The sequence below is a fragment of the Bos javanicus genome, chromosome 26, assembly GCF_032452875.1.
Source record: "Bos javanicus breed banteng chromosome 26, ARS-OSU_banteng_1.0, whole genome shotgun sequence".
Lineage (NCBI taxonomy): Eukaryota > Metazoa > Chordata > Mammalia > Artiodactyla > Bovidae > Bos > Bos javanicus.
The window spans coordinates 21,553,154-21,568,792 of NC_083893.1; the positions used below are offsets into that span (position 1 = coordinate 21,553,154).

The 15,639-nt window shown below is 51.2% G+C and overlaps 1 protein-coding gene across 12 annotated transcripts in view; it reads left to right on the forward strand.

Annotated features, from left to right (window-relative positions):
• PAX2 (paired box 2) overlaps window positions 1-15,332 on the forward strand; it is a 91,100-nt gene extending 75,768 nt beyond the window's left edge. For 8 of the 12 annotated variants that reach the window (XM_061403138.1, XM_061403142.1, XM_061403137.1 and 5 more), the window contains 3 exons: window positions 10,033-10,134; window positions 12,372-12,458; window positions 12,938-15,332. In XM_061403138.1, the coding sequence (XP_061259122.1) occupies window positions 10,033-10,134; window positions 12,372-12,458; window positions 12,938-13,059 (311 nt within the window). In that variant the 3' untranslated portion in view covers window positions 13,060-15,332. Of the gene's footprint in view, window positions 1-10,032; window positions 10,135-12,371; window positions 12,459-12,918 lie in introns of all 12 variants that reach the window. The other 4 variants (XM_061403140.1, XM_061403141.1, XM_061403145.1 and 1 more) reach the window with 1 other exon arrangement.
• Window positions 15,333-15,639: the final 307 nt, after the last annotated feature.

Here is a 15,639-nt window from a genome sequence, read left to right on the forward strand (position 1 = left end):
CCAGGATAGTAACCTACTCAGAAACCCCAGCAGGACAAGGGCAAATCTTCTTTGCAGAGACATCGTACAATCCAGAGGACATGGGACTCCCACAGAAACAAGTCCACCACTAAAGATGAGCTCAGTACAACAAATGACAGACCTCATATAAATACAGACTATTATGAGGGAGAGTTAGTAGAAGTAATAAGCAGAACAATTAGTACCCCCCAAGAATTAGAGATAATAACAATCCAAAACTATCCAGAACAATCCAAAAGCAACTATATAGTAAGCGTGTTTAAAATTCTAAAAGGTATTTCTAAAAGTATGGGTGGGTGTGCTTACTCACTCAGTTGCGTCCAACTCTTGCGACCCCATGGACTACAGCCCGCCAGGCTCCTCTGTCCATGGGGATTCTCCAGGCAAGAATACTGGAGTGGGTTGCCATTTATTCCTCCATCTAAAAGTATGTTTTGTGTTAATCACAGATCTGGATCCCACATCCCCTTCCTTACCACTGCTCAGCAACTAGTCAGGTAATAGTGACCTTAAAAAGGCAAAGAAGACACCTAGATTGTGTTCTCTGGGGACTTGGAGGCATGGAAAGAGAGGACCCCCAGGCAGCCCTGAAAGTAGAGCCTGTCGCCCTCTTATCCAAGCTCCCATACTGCTAAGTCTCAGCAGAGAATCTTCCCTTTCGGAAAAATGTCTGAACATTGGACAACTGTAGCAGGGACGGTCTATTCCTCCCTTATGGGGAAATTTCTAAAAAGCCTTGTTAGCTTCCCCACCCTGGTGGGGATAAGCTGGTTTTATTCAAGAGCTCAGGGAAATTTCTCTTGATGCCTAGAGACTGCAGGTCTGCAGGAACCTGTAGCTGAGATCTGGGAGGAGATGCTGCCTAAGCAGGAAATACCACCCACGGCAGGGGAGGGAGCAGAAGACGGGGTTCTTCTGGAAGCTGGTAAATTTGAGCAGAGGTGGAGGAAACCAGTAAGGCAAAGTTCAAAGAAAACCAGGGACTGGCCCCTGGGGCCTAGACAGAGTTGTGTGGGCTCAGCTTCTGAGAAAAGGTTGTGGACTATTAAAAGTTCAGCCTTCTTACCCACAGCTGGGATGGTGAGCGAAAGTGGCCTAGAGGTGTGGACCCTGGGAAACCCTCCTCTTGCTCCAGGAGTCCTGAGGACCTCTAGGAAATGCCTCTTTCCTGTAGTTAACAACCCCGTTCCAATGCGACTGCATTTCCCTCCATAAAACAAACAGCTTAGCCCTTGGCCAGCCCCTTGGGGGAGGAGAGGGCAATAAAGGCTGAGAAATGTTTCTGAAGGAGGCTAGGAGTCTCCTAGCCTTGTCTGTCAGCTCAAAGCCCCTGATTAGCTAGAGGAATTTAGGGCACAGACATCAGAGTTTCTCTCCAACCTTGAAAGGAGAGGGCTAGGGCAACTTCAGACACATAGCAAGTCATAGAGCTCGTGCTATGGCGGCTGAATGAAGCCAAGAGGGCTTCTCCTCAGCTGAGAAGGCCCACTGATAAGAGGCTAGCCTCCTCCAAACATCCCTGAGGCCTCCAGACACATCCCCAAGGACCACCAGCCCCCAGACATCAACTCTGATTTAATTATGGGGGCATTTCCATAGCAATGAGACATTGACAGATAATGTGGGTGCTGTGGGTCTGCAGCCTAGGGAGTCATTGGATCAGGGCTCCTTCCCTTCCTCCTTCATTCAGTCCACCTCTAGAGGGAAAAGATATTTCAAATAAAAGTCATTAATTTACTCTAGGACTGGGAGAGTCAGGTCAAATTTGAACACAATAAAAGCTGTGCCACCCTAATCTCCAGCCCCAATTCTACACCCATGACTGTGCTCACCTGCTATCCCAGCAGTGATGGGCTGCCCTCCCAGCAGTGATGGGCTGCCCTCCCCAGCAGGGTGCCTTGGACAAAACCCCCTGGGCTGCTAATGGAGCCACTGAGGGAAGGAGAGGCATGGGGAAGAGGAAGAAGTTATAAAGGGCTCTCCGGCATCTTAGCAAAGATGTAATTCTATGGGCTTCTAAGTTGAGCTCAAATTTGACCCATTACCTTGGGCTTCTCCTCTTGACTCCTCCCTTCATCTCCTCCTTCCATCCATGAGACCCAAAGCCTGAGCATGCCAAATGGACTGTATTTGGCCCTCCACAGCATGGTCTCACTGATTTATTTAGAGATCATGGAGAGAGGACAGTTTGAATTTAAATCAAAATATTTTTGAGGGAGCAACAATCTTTATTTCAAATGCATGTAGTAGCCAACTACAAAAAAAAAAAAAAAAAAGTGTTGCCTAGTAGAAAACGTCCCTGGGGATTTCCCTGGCAGTCCAGTGGTTTAAGACCCCATGCTTCTAGTGCAGGGGGCGAGGGTTTGATCTCTGGTCTGGAAACTAGGATCCTCCTGTATGCTGTGTGACCTAGCCAAAAAGAGAGAGAGAGAGAACACTGGGCACTGTTTTCATGGTTAGCTGGGTTATAGGGAACCTTTCTGCTGCTGTAGATATTTAGAGATGCTTGAAGTGTCCCAAAGGAGAGTTCTCCAAAGGTGGGAGGAGGGATCCCCCAGCACTAAACCTGTTTATCCCGTTATTCGGTACTAAGAAGAAGAGGTTGGCTAAGTAAAAGTGAAGTCAGCCAGCCCAGCCTTTCCTGAAGGACCAGAAACCCTAAATAGTGGTGTCCCAGTGAATGTTATAGGTATGTATTGGCACCAAGGACTCAGAAATGTCCCTGGTGGTCTCGGAATCACCTAAGTAAAAGGCCATTTCCCCTATAGAGCCAGTCACCCTGACGAGGTGACAGGAAGATCCCCACCCCAGGGTAATCAGAACCCTTCCTTCCCAGGTTCTGAGCTGTAGCCTCGGGACAAACAAACCAGCACTTTTTCAGCCCTGAGCTTTGGGAGGCAAGCCCTGCCACTGTTGTTACTTCGGAGAGGGCTTTGCACACCTTCAGCCTGAAATCCTCGCCTCTCCTCCTCTGGTCGGCTGAGTAGGGAGGGGGAGCGGCTGGGGAGGGAGGAAATCCTGCAGTAGGCTCAGAGAGCAGCCTAATGCTCTGGCAGCTTAAGTGGCCGTTTTCCTTGGGATTAGGGTCTCACTTACACAGAGTGCCTGAAAAACGCTGCGCTTTCAGGAAGGATTAGAGCTGACAATTCAGCAATCTCAGAGAACAAAATAAAGCCAGAGAGGAACTGGGAGACCTGGAGCATCGAGAGACTGTGCAAACAGGCTTAACCTCTGCCCACCCAGCACGAGGGGCTGGGAGCCCATCAGCGAGCCCAGGCCCAGCCTCCAGAGTGCCAGCACCTAAAGACTCCATTCTTCATTTGTGACTTGTTAGTGGAGCCAGAGAAGGTGGTAGCCTGGGGAAGTGAAAGAGGAGAGGCTCTCTCTGGGCCTCACTTTCCTCCTCTGCAAAATGAGGGACTTAGACTAGAGGATAGTCAAGTTCCCTTTCAGTCCTTTGAGAATGCGATTCTTGCAGCACTCCCTGTCCTTCTCCCAGGATCCTAAGGCTGCAGCTCCATCCATGGTCCAGCTGAGTTATAGGAGCACCTCTTGTGGGGCCCTGGGCCAGCAGGCTAGCGTGGCCCAGTCGGACTGTGTGCTGGCAGAAGGGCAGTAATAGCACGACTGACTGTGTCCAGCAGGTTGGCTGTCAAGGTGCAGGCCTCATTCCGCCCACAAAGCTGTGAGTGGCATCCCTGCCTAGGACACCCCAGGGAACAGAGGTCCAGCTGTGGGTGGGAAGCCAGACTGGCTGGGAGAGCAGCTGCCCTGAGCTGCAGAAACAGCCCCCTCTGCTGGAGCCCAGGGCAGGCCAGCCTCTGGATGAGGAGCTCTGGGGCCAAGACAGAGCCTGGGGCTGCAGGCCCTCACACAGGCATCTCTGACCCCCAGGAGAAACCTTCCAGAGAATCTGGAAACCTGGAAAATCAAGAACAAAATGAAATAGGTAGAAATTTCTTCCCCTCTCCTATTAAAACATCTTTTACAGATTTAAAGTTGTTGCTTTGGTGTGTTCTATATAACTGGGATTGGTCCTAAAGTGATCATAATTGATGTAGTGAATGTAAATGTACAGTATATTTAGACAGTAATTACAAGTTTAATAACTGTGCGCTCTTGAAAGTATTATAAACGCTTGTGTCAAATGCAGGCACAGACTGCCAACCTTGAAGCAATCTAATGTCTTCATTTTCACTACCGTATGAGAAGCAGACAAAACTTGAGGTTAGGATAGTAAAACAAGAGTTATGTTTTCTCCCCTTAGGGTCCTCCGTAGTGTCAAGTGGATAGCAAAAGTGCTCATTTTCAGAGAAAGATGCTGAGGGAAGGCATCTCTAAGCTCATTGAATATAACTTTTACTGTATAAATCTGTGTCTAATAAGTCTTGTTGTCTTGCCATCACTGAATGAAAGCATCTGTGCTGCTTTGGTGGCTTCCTTTTTATTATTTCCTTGGTCTTCTGGATGCTGACATTTGTCTTACTTGAGATAAGCCTTCCTATTTCTTCACATGTTATTCTACTGTTCTTTGTATGATCTGGTTTATTGGTACAATTCAAATGGTTTCAAACAAACCAGTGTCTTTCTTACTAATCAGTGTCTTTGGTCTTTTTTTAATAAACACTGCCTACTAATCTTTGAGTCATGAATACTTTTGAGAACATGATAAAAAGCCATCTAAGTATGGCATAAGTATGACTGTGACATCTTATGTATAGCTTTATATGGACTCCCTAAGCCCATCAATGATACCCTATAGGATCAGTGATCCCCAGTTTAAAACCCTTGCTATAGAAAATGGAAGAACTTGAAATATGCAAGAAACAAGAAGTGACGCAATGTTCTGTTATAGGAAGGATTTGCTTAGCATAATCCCAGGTTACTTTCCTGGACCAAATACCTATTTTCTGGGTCTACAGTAGTTGAGAATGTCATTCTAGAACCCATTTCCGAGTATACTGCTTGTTCTGTAGTCCAGGTTCTGTCATCTATGAGCTGTGAAATCTTGAACATAATACTTATCCCCTCTGAGGTTCAGTTTCTCATCTATAAAATGTGGATTTAAAAAACCAGATCAACATCATAGGTTGATATTGGGACTAAATGAGATAATATATAGAAAATATTTAGGACAACGCCTAGCATAATTAGTAGGTGCTCAGTGAATGCTAGCTAGTCTAGGTGCAAGTAGAAACACAGCTCTGCCCTTGGATCTTAGAGCTGACAAAGTAGCATAAATTAACCAGGGACTGAAATTTTCTTAATAAAGCCTCACTTTGCTTTTCTCTGTACTTGTAGGAGGAACTGCACTTAGTTTCTCCCAAACAGTTGATTTGATCTGGCCCATTTGGTAAGGAGTGTCTGACAGAAGTGCGCTGTCTGATTCAGATGTAACGATTGCTGTAGAAATTGGCTTTAGAATCTTCAGGGACTTCTGCAGTTGAACTGAGAAGACATCCTCATCAAGTACAGTGCTTCTAACACTTCTGGGTACTTTAGATTCTCAACTACTCCTGTTTCTTGAAGAGCTTCTTTGTTTCTCAGAAAACTCTCAAAGGAGATTAATACCCAACCCCATGAAGTTTTACTGCAGACTTTAAGTGTCAATATTTTGTTCTTTGTGTCCTGTTTTTCTTGCCTCATCCTAATAACAGTGGTGACAATATGAGATTCTGTTTGTCAGAGGACTTCTTCTTCCTTTTCTTTGGTGCATTTGGGGAGGATCTGGCTTCATGTTATCATTGAAAGGCAGCGTGGTACAGACAGAGCTTCACATTTGTCATTTACCAGCTCTGCAGCAATAGGAAAGTCACAATGCTTCTCTGTGCCCCCGTTTTCTTAACTTTAAAACAAGGAAGTGAGACCCAACATCTCCAAGGCTCTTCCATCTTTAAAACTTTGTCATCTTAGGAAACAATTATCCAAAGAGAAATGCCCATCCTCTTATAGTGTGTGGGTTTTATTCATGTGTGATGCTTGGCGCGCTTTCATGTTCCTGGCATCACCAGTGAGCAAAGCAAATGCTTGACTGCTTCCTATGTCTGTCAAATAATACATATTTTAGAGCCATGTATTCTTCTCTGAAGCTGTTTCCTCCTCTTTCTGCACTTTTGCCTGTTTGTTTGAAGAAGTTGGTTATGCTGTCATACAGTTTTAGAGTCCGCCTGCACTCCCACTCGTCCACTCATCTGTAGTAATGCAAGGCCCAGTCCTCTGTTGATTCTTCCTTGCAAAGATTCCATTACCCATTCATATTCACTCACTGAAAGAGGCTTGCTCACAGAATGCTGCTGGGCAAATGGTATGATGGTCTTAGTAATTTGAAAACTTCCTGCAGTATGTGTTTTCCATTATTGACAGTGGTGTTCCAGAAGGATATATGGCTCTGGCAAGAGTTTGGTCAATTTGCTCCTGCTCTTCGGGTGTCACCTGTGTGCTAATGAAGCCGTTGAGAGTGCTTTGTATGCAGTGGCTTATACCTTTGTTGGCTCAGGGGTCCTGAACAGGCACTTCTTGGTGGTGATACTGATGTTACAGAATCCAGGAGAGTATAAGCACAGCTGTGTGCAGAACATCAGGAAGCTTTCTATGCTTTTTCCTCATCGTGGGTGTCTTATCTCACACTTCGAAAATATTTGAATAGCGCTTCCCAGATTCAGTTGTTTTTTTAAATAGAATTTAGAAATGTGCCTCTCAATCAACAGTTCTGTGGCTGCAAGCTGGATCATTTGCAAGAGAAAAACTCCAGTGGAAATAAACATTGCATAGTGGTGCCTCCAGGTAGCTGGTAACACCTTTCTGGTTATCCCACATTTCCTCTTCTCTCCTGAAGCTAGGTAAGGTATTGTGTGACACAACCTTAGAGTACAAAGAATTTGTGTGTAACAAGCTGTGAGAACCATGCAGCTGAAAATCAAAATTCAAATTCATTTAAATTCCTATTTATTGAGAAGACGCGTCCTTCTTTTCCTGGCTGTTTGGTGGCCATTAGGGTCACAAGACCAAGAATTGGTCTTCTATATTTTTGTAATTCAAAACCTCTGAAAGTGAAAGTGAAGTCCCTCAATCCTCTCTGACTCTTTGTGACCCCATGAACTGTAGCCTACCAGGCTCCTCCATCCATGGGATTTTCCAGGCAAGAGTACTGGAGTGGGTTGCCATTTCCTTATCCAGGGGATCTTCCCGACTCAGGGATTGAACCTGGGTCTCCTGCATTGTAGGCAGATGCTTTTTACCGTCTAAGCCACCAAAGCTTCTACATCCTCCCTAACTCTCCTCTATCTTGGGACTTTTTTGACCACAAAATGCCATATCACTAATCTCCCTAGAAATTGATAGATGTTGCTGACTTGTCCACTTCTGGTCCTCTCCACTGAGAGATAGTCAAGGAGGGTCATACATTTAGTTGACAATAGAAGTCAATGAAAGAAAACCCACAACAAAGCAAACATAGATTCTTCTATCTCTCTGGGAGTCCAAAGTGATCTCTGTTTGACAGTTCTGCTCTTCAGTTTTGAAATGTAAGAGATTAGCTATGTTAGATAGGTAGAAAGACTATCATTCCATGGCATGATAAAGCTGACTCACAACATGAGTCCCTCATTTTCATCATCCTATATAAATCTTCCATCATCTTATAAAAATTCATAATCCATTATTCAAACTATTTGTACAGAAAAAGCAGATTTAAAATTTACATTTTGCTCAGCTTTTCCTCCCCAAAGGACACCAACGTATATGAAACAGAAAACAATATAACCCACCTGGAATGAAGTCCATTAATTAAGTCTATTAAATCCAATAGACTGAGAGAGAATTAATCAGTAAATTTTTATTGAGCATCTACCATATTTTCAACTGCAAGATAGAGCAGAAGACAGGGCCTGCCCTTGGTTTCGTTATGATCTGTTTGAGGAAGCAAACAATAGGGCTGATGCTTCGTGAACTATAGTGACTGGTAAAGCATGGAGGGCAGAAATAATAGAAAATTTCAGAAGAGAGAAACTTCTCTGATAGGTAGAACAGTAGGGGTTTTAAGGCTTGAGCTGGAAGGAGAGGGACATGATAGTAAGAAGAAAATAACATGGCAAAAGCAGAGATTTCACAGCACCCAAGCCATTGACAGCAGTCAAATGAAACCAGGAGGGGTGAGAATCAGAGCTGAGAAAGCTGAGTGGGAAGAGTACCAGAGAGGCTTTGAAAGCCTGGTAGACTTTAGACTGCCAGACAGACACTCAAACTATAGACTACAGAGAATCTGCAGTAGTTTTGCAAGGGAAGTGATGTGATGAAAGCAATGTTTCATGAGGGCTAACCAAGCAGCCACACGTGGGATAGACTGAAGAAGAATGTGGAGGCAGGGAACACAAATGGAGGAAATGGAAACAGAATGGCTGTAATAGACATTGCTAAGGAAAACTGACGGCACTTAGTGACTGACTTCATATGGTGAGGGTGGGAGCTATGTCAAGAACAACTCCAGAGGTTTTGGTCTGATGGTCTTCAAGTGGGTCAGTAGAACTGACTGTAGGGAAGATGATCACTTTTATTCCTGTCAGGTTTGAGGTGATGGTGGGACAGCTAATGAAAAGGTTCATGGGCAGCTGGGAATGCAAAGGCCTGAGCTGTGTCTTTGTCTATTTAGGGAAGGATGAATCACTCAGATGTGTTAAGGTAGCAGTGAGGAAACTCACACATTTCAGGGAAGTTGGGGGTGAGGTCAACTTTAAGGGGAGACTGTCAAGGAGAGAGAGAGGGAAGCGCTTTGGAATAGCCATCAGGAGGATGAGGTCTAGCGCCATCAATGAGAAGAAAGTGGGCCAGAGATGCATAGTTCTGTGACTTCTTCCAGCCACACCTCTTCCCAGGGTTGGACAGAGGCACTGAAGTGGGAGAGTGGCACTGGCTGAAGAGGAGACTAAGGGGAATATGGAGAGGAGAGATGGGACCTGGGACCCAGGAGAGGATGAATGAGTCTCTAGGGCATGAAAGTATGGGAGAGGGCAAATTATTGTTAGAGACTGGAGCATGCTAAATTGCAAAGGAGGCAGTGACCACTTTATGGCAATGGAGGGGGTCTGCAAGGAAGGAAAGCCATTCAGGGACAGCTGTGTTCCAGAGATGTCTGTGGACCATGGGTATCTCCCTCAGACTGGCATGCTTTGCCTTCACTCCAGGACAGTAGGAAAGCCCTTCCTCCCACTCTCCAGACTCTTAGCAACGGACACCTCCAGGGACAGAAGTCCAGCAGCTAGTGGGCAGAGCAGACTTTGCTCATTGAAACTTGGTCTAATCTACTTGTATTGCTGGCTCAAAGCTCCTGATTTGCTTTGGAGATGGTTTTCTATCACTTAAATGTCATAAACACTAACAGGAAAATAGCCCACCAGCCAGCCCCTGCTCTTCACACCCACCAGGCCCAGCACCTGCAGCTTCACTTGGAGAGGACAGGGAATAACCATATGCACCAGAGAGGGAAGAGCTGAGCAAGATGATAGAGGTTGTTTTTTCTACTGGAGAGATACAGCTGAGTATCTCACTGGGAAGGAAGAGTAAAGCCAGGTCGTCTCCCTCCCTTCTCCAACTGAGTTTGGGCTAGAAAGAGACACAAGCAAAGGCAAACACACACACATATGCAATGCTGTTGTTGCTGCTAAGTCGCTTCAGTTGCGTCTGACTCTATGCGACCCCATAGACGGCAGCCCACCAGGCTCTCCTGTCCCTGAGATTCTCCAGGCAAGAGTACTGGAGTGGGTTGCTATTGTCTTCTGCAACACATGCACGGAGACACACAAAGAGCTACACTGAGCAGAGGTGCATACACACAGCTGATCCTGGGACATTCAGGTGACAAGCTAGGTACATGTAAGGGCTCACCTGGACTTCCTCATTCAGCTCTGCTCCCACGTGTCTGCACTCAATACTTCTTTCCCACAGAGCACCCTGGTGTGAGCAGAGGCAGACCCCTCTCTTCCAGGCCTCACCCCTTCCCCCTTTGTGTTTTTCCAGGTCGTGACATGGCGAGCACCACTCTGCCTGGTTACCCCCCTCACGTGCCCCCCACTGGCCAGGGAAGCTACCCCACCTCCACCCTGGCAGGAATGGTGCCTGGTATGTGACCCAGCTGTAGCTGCCTGATTTAGGTGGGGGTAGCTGAACTGTGGGTAAACTGCTGCATGGTCTGTAGTCTGAGACTGGGGGTTGGGGGGGAGACCCAATATCTCCTCTCCCACAAACTACTGCTGTTCTATCCCTCTGTCTCCCTAGAGGCCGCAGCGGGGGTCCCTCACCCTCCCTCTTGAGCACCCCACGGAGGGAGCCTGCAGAAGTACCCCCTGTATGTCCTGGCCCCTCTGCAGTGCCCACCCACCCCAGCCTGTGCCCTGGGAGCACTCGGCCTCAGCTCCACCCTCAGTGCCCTAGCCCACCCCCAGCCAGCTGACACTGCTCAGAAGAGCCTGCCCTGGTTTCCATGGAAACTTGGAGCCGAGAACCATTTCCAGGGGCATGTCGGTCAAAGGGACTCACATCTCAGACAAAGCCACCCTGGTCCACACCAACCCACTGGGAAGACCAGGAGCCAACCCCATCCCAGGGAGAGAAGGGAGTCAGTCCCTAAGGAGAGAGGAACAGAAGACAGGCTGTGGCAGGAACCAGAGAGGCGGGCTTCAGAGAGACAACCTAGAGTGCCCCCACGTCTCAGAGGAGCCCTGGGCCTTCACTGCTCCTGGGGGCTCTGACCTGTCCCCCTCTGTGAGGAGCTGGGTTTGGGCTGTGTGGATCAGAGAGAAAGGGGCCATGTGCAGGATCTGGTGAATACACCTGGAGGCCGTGCTCTCCCCAACCCCTCACCCCAGATTGGGAGCTGGGCTTGAAGCCAGAGAGTTGAAGTTCCTATTCACATCAACACCGAAAAACTCTTGTCTTAAAGAGGATGAGAGTCACTGGCCCTGCATCCTGTCCTGCTGGGCACCCTCTGTGTGCCCGTTCCCTGAAGCTCAGCTCTCATGGAAGGGGGAGTGTGGATAGAATAGGGTGACTGGCCCTATTCCTGGATGGGCCATTCAGGGACAGCCCTTGATCAGCAGAGCTAGGGGAGGGGGATTGCAGAGGGGGAGATTGCTGCCTGGAGTTGCAGAACAGGGGGCTGAGGAACTGGGTAAAAAGAGTTGAGGGTGTGAGTAGGGGGATTCCTGCCCAGATTTAGAGTAGGGGGAACAGGAGTGTTGGGTGCAAGGAGATTCTTCTGGGAAGGTCCCAGGCGAGAGCAGGTGGAGACTGGAGGTCTCAGAGAGATGGGGGTGCGGGGGTGGGGGGATAGCCTGCAAGGAGATGGGGTGAGGAGAACCGCAGAGAGCTCATGGTGGCAAGGGGGGAGTCGTTAAACAGAATCTAGTGCTGATGAGGAAATTACACTTGTTTCATTAGCGATGGGGAAGGAGATAGCTCAGTTCCTCTTGGTCACAGTTGAGCTCAGAAGCTCATTATCCTGCTGCACGCATGCTTTCCCTCCTCGTCAATAAACAGGCTTTCCAGTGGCTGCATCCCCCACCCCCACCCCAGCTCCCTCTCCGAGAGGGGCCCCTTCTCCTCTACTTAACCCGCGGTTAGGGATCACTGTAAACAGTCTGGGGTCATCACACAGGAGAAAGGGCGAGGGGGAAACCCGGGGGCCTGGCCTTTCTCGCGCGGAGGGAGGGAAGCAGCTTCCGACGGCTCCCAGCCCACGGGGCCCTCCGTTCACCGTTTGTGAACCCGCGGGCAGTCCACCTGCCTCCTCCCGCCGCCTCCTTCCCCTGCTGCGTGGCCCACGTTTCAAATCTCTAGAGGGAAAGATGAGAGGGGAGTGTTTCCCAGCAGAGCCCCCACCCCTCGCATTGGCACAGTGCTGAGATGCCATTCCCCGGACTTTCTGGGACAAAGTGTCCCTAGAGCCTGTCTTCGCCATCCTCCCCCCGCTTCCACCCTGTGGGGCTGTGGCTCCTAGAACCAGAGTCTCCACTAAAAAGGCTTTGGTCCCCATCGCAGGGCGAAGGTGCCCCTGGACTCAGAACAAGCCCTTCCTGGGTGACTAGGAGCGCTTCCGAGGGAGCGCCCCGAAACTACCTCCGCGGCGCTGTGGGAGGCGCGTCGGTGCTTCTGCAGACACACACACCCCACCACCACTACCACCACCATTAGCACGGGGTCTCCCCCTGCGGACCAGGTGGATTGTTCTCTCTCCGCCCGTCCGCCTGGCGAAGCATCTGCACCTCGGACCCGGGGGAGGCCCCTGGCCGGGCACGTCGGGCCCGCCCTGGCCTTGCGAGTGTCTGATCCCCACTCCCCCGCCCCCCCCCCCCCCGCAGGGAGCGAGTTCTCCGGCAACCCGTACAGCCACCCCCAGTACACGGCCTACAACGAGGCTTGGAGATTCAGCAACCCCGCCTTACTAAGTGAGTACCGCCACCTGGCTGGCCGGCGGCTCAGCGTGTCGGTCCGCCAGCCCGCCAGCTCGGCCGTGCGGGTTCGACAGCCCCCCACCGGACTTTTGGGCGCCCAGCCGGGCAGGCTCGTTAGCGCAGCTCTGAGGCCCCGGGATCCCTAGAGGAAGCCCGTGCCTCCCGCCCCTCCCTCCGCTCCGCTCTGTTCCCGGCGGCTGCAAGGCTCTGCGCCGCCCCACCCTGGGCCCCCTTCGAGGTCCGCAGTCGGGCGGCGGCGGTCACCGATCGGGTCCCTCTCCCACCCGGTGAATGCAGTTCTCCTGAGGGCAACCGGCCCCGCAACTCAGCCAAGGCCTCCCTGCACGGATCCTGCTAGACCCCAGCACGAGGTCTCTGCTCTGCTTTTCTTTCCTTTTTTGTTCTCCTGTTTGTCCTCTCACCCAGCCCATTCTTCTCCTGTGTTAACTTCCAGGTTCCCCTTATTATTATAGTGCCGCCCCCCGGGGCTCCGCCCCTGCCGCTGCTGCCGCTGCCTATGACCGCCACTAGTTACCGCGGGGACCACATCAAGCTTCAGGCCGACAGCTTCGGCCTCCACATCGTCCCTGTCTGACCGCCCGCCCCGGAGGGAGGCAGGATCGACGCGACCCGAAGCCTCCCGGCCACCGCCCCAGACCCAATCCCCCTCCCAGGACCCCTCCAGCTCTTCACTTCACCCCGTCCAAGGCGGGACAGGACGAGTGACGCCGCGGGCGGGACCCTCAGGCCCGGGCCCGCCGCCCCTTCCCGCCTGCTGGACTGGCCGCGTCGCGAGGAGGGCCCGACCCAGTTCGTCCCCGCCTCGCCCGAGCTGGCCTGGAGCCCACCAGCCGCACCGCCGGACTCTGGCCGGGCCCGCCGCTGCGCGCGGGGGACACGCTTCTGTGACACACAATCAGCGCGGACTGCAGCCTGGCCCAGCCCGGGAGCAGCCCGCCTCGGACGCTCCGGCGAGCGCCGGGAGGCTTCGCTGGAGGGACTGGGCAAAGGAAATGAAGAACAAAACGATTTTCTGCAGAAGGAGGAAGAGCCTCCTGCCGAGACCTCGGGAAAATGTCCGAATCCCGGCTTCAGCCAGATTGCCCCCACCTTCTGAGTGTGCCCTGCCCAGAAGGTGGAATGGAATGGGGGCGTGGGGGCCGGGCTTCACGGATGCGCTTTGGGGATCGTCAGGCGTTTCCAAGGTTGGGACCCAAGGCACACAGGCCCCAGCAGCCCGCACCCACCGAGTCCGACCCTTGGCTCTTCCCAACTCCACCTGAACTGCCCAGTTCGCAAGGGCCCAGGCAGCCCCTACTAGTGACCAGCTTCTCAGCCCCCGCCTTGCCCCTACCTCGGCGTCTCTTCCATCTACCCACCTCGCAGCTCCTCCTCCTACCCGTCCTTTCCGATCCCACGTCGCTCTGCATCTCTCCTCCCTAACTCGCCGCCCTCACCTGAGTCTGTCCCCGTGCCTGCCTCAGGACCAGTTTCTGCAGGCCGCGGCACTGGTCCCCCCAAGCAGTTACCCGATGACCCCCGTCCCCCGCCCCGACACAGACTCAATCTGCCGGTGGTAGGAGCAGGATGTGAGTTGGCGTCTGAGCTGCGCGGAGTGGAAGGTGGGGGGCTGCCCACTCCACCCACCTCCATCCTCTTCCTCTAGCAGGAACTGAACAGAACCGCAAAAAGTCAAGTCTACATTTATTTAATATGATGGTCTTTGCAAAAAAGGAAAACAAAAACACCCAACAGGCTGCTGCTTTTTAGAAAGACGGTGTGTGTCTTGTGAAGGCGAACCCACGTGTATATAACCCCGCCCCTCCCGCCCCGCCCCTCCCGGTAGAGTCCCAGGTGCCCGCCCGCCTTGCCTGTAGATAACGCCCCGCTGTCTGTGCTGTGAGAGTCGCCGCTCGCTGGGGGGGAGGGGGGAACACAGCTACACGCCCACTAAAGCACAGCACGTCCTGGGGGAGGGGGGCTTTTTTTTTTATGTTACAAAAAATGACAAAAGAAAAGAAATCTCTATGCAAAATGACGAACATGGTCCTGTGGACTCCTCTCGCCTCTGTTTTGTTGGCTATTTCTCTGTAATTCCGTGTTTTCGCTCTCTCCTCCTCATCTCTCTGCATCGCTCCCCTTTCCAGCTCTCGTCTCTGCTTCTCTCCGCCTCTGTCTCGGTCTCTCTCAGTCTTCGTCTCTCTTGTCTTTCTGTCTCTGTCCTTCCCTCGGCCTCTCTCCCCAGCCCTTCCCCGGCTGCCTTGCCCCTCTGAAGCTAGATCAGAGGTGGCAGCGCCCGCCCCTAGGTTCGCCCCTCGCGGCCGTGCCCCGTGGGTTCTGGGCCACCGGCGGCCGGGCCGCCCCGCCCCGTAGTTGCTCTCTCGGTAGCGGCGATGCGCCCTGCATGTCTCCTCACCCGTGGATCGTGACGACTCGAAATAACAGAAACAAAGTCAATAAAAGTGAAAAATAAAAATCCTTGAACAAATCCGTAAAGGCTTGGAGTCCTCGCCCAGATCTCTCTCTCCTTCGAGCCTTTTTATTTGAAAAGGAAAACGAGAAAAGAGAATAGTTAAGGGAACTGCCGGTGCCCAGCCAGGCTCCAGTGGCCCAAGCGGGGCGGCGAGGGAGCCGAGGTTCAGACGCCGAGGCCCGGCCCATTCCAGTCCCTGTAGGGCTGGCGCGACAGGGGCCCAAACCCAGGACCCAGCCGAACCCTCGAAAGATTCCCGGATGGCTCTGGTCTCCTTGGCCACCTTCAGCGCGTCGGTTCGTTTTGATTCTTTTTCTTTTCTTTTCTGTGCACATGACAAATAAATAATAATAATAAATAATAATTAATAAATAATAAAATTTTGTATGTCACTCCCCATGGCTCCAAGTTTGTCTCTACCTGTCTCTGGAACAGGCCTTCCCTCATACTAGTCGATCTCAAATAAACCCTCAATAATCCTCTCAGCTGCATTCCCTTTGCGACCCCTCTCCCACTCCTTAGCCCAGACCTATCGGCGGCGCATCAGAAGCCACCCTTCCCCGCCCCATCCCCACCCCCACCCGACCCCCACCCCGCCCTTGGAGCAAGGAGTTTTCGCTTTGCAAAACTTGAGATTAACTTCGAGTGATTTGGTCGCTCTACCTCTCCACTCACACCCAAACTCAGGGTGCAGTCTCTCAC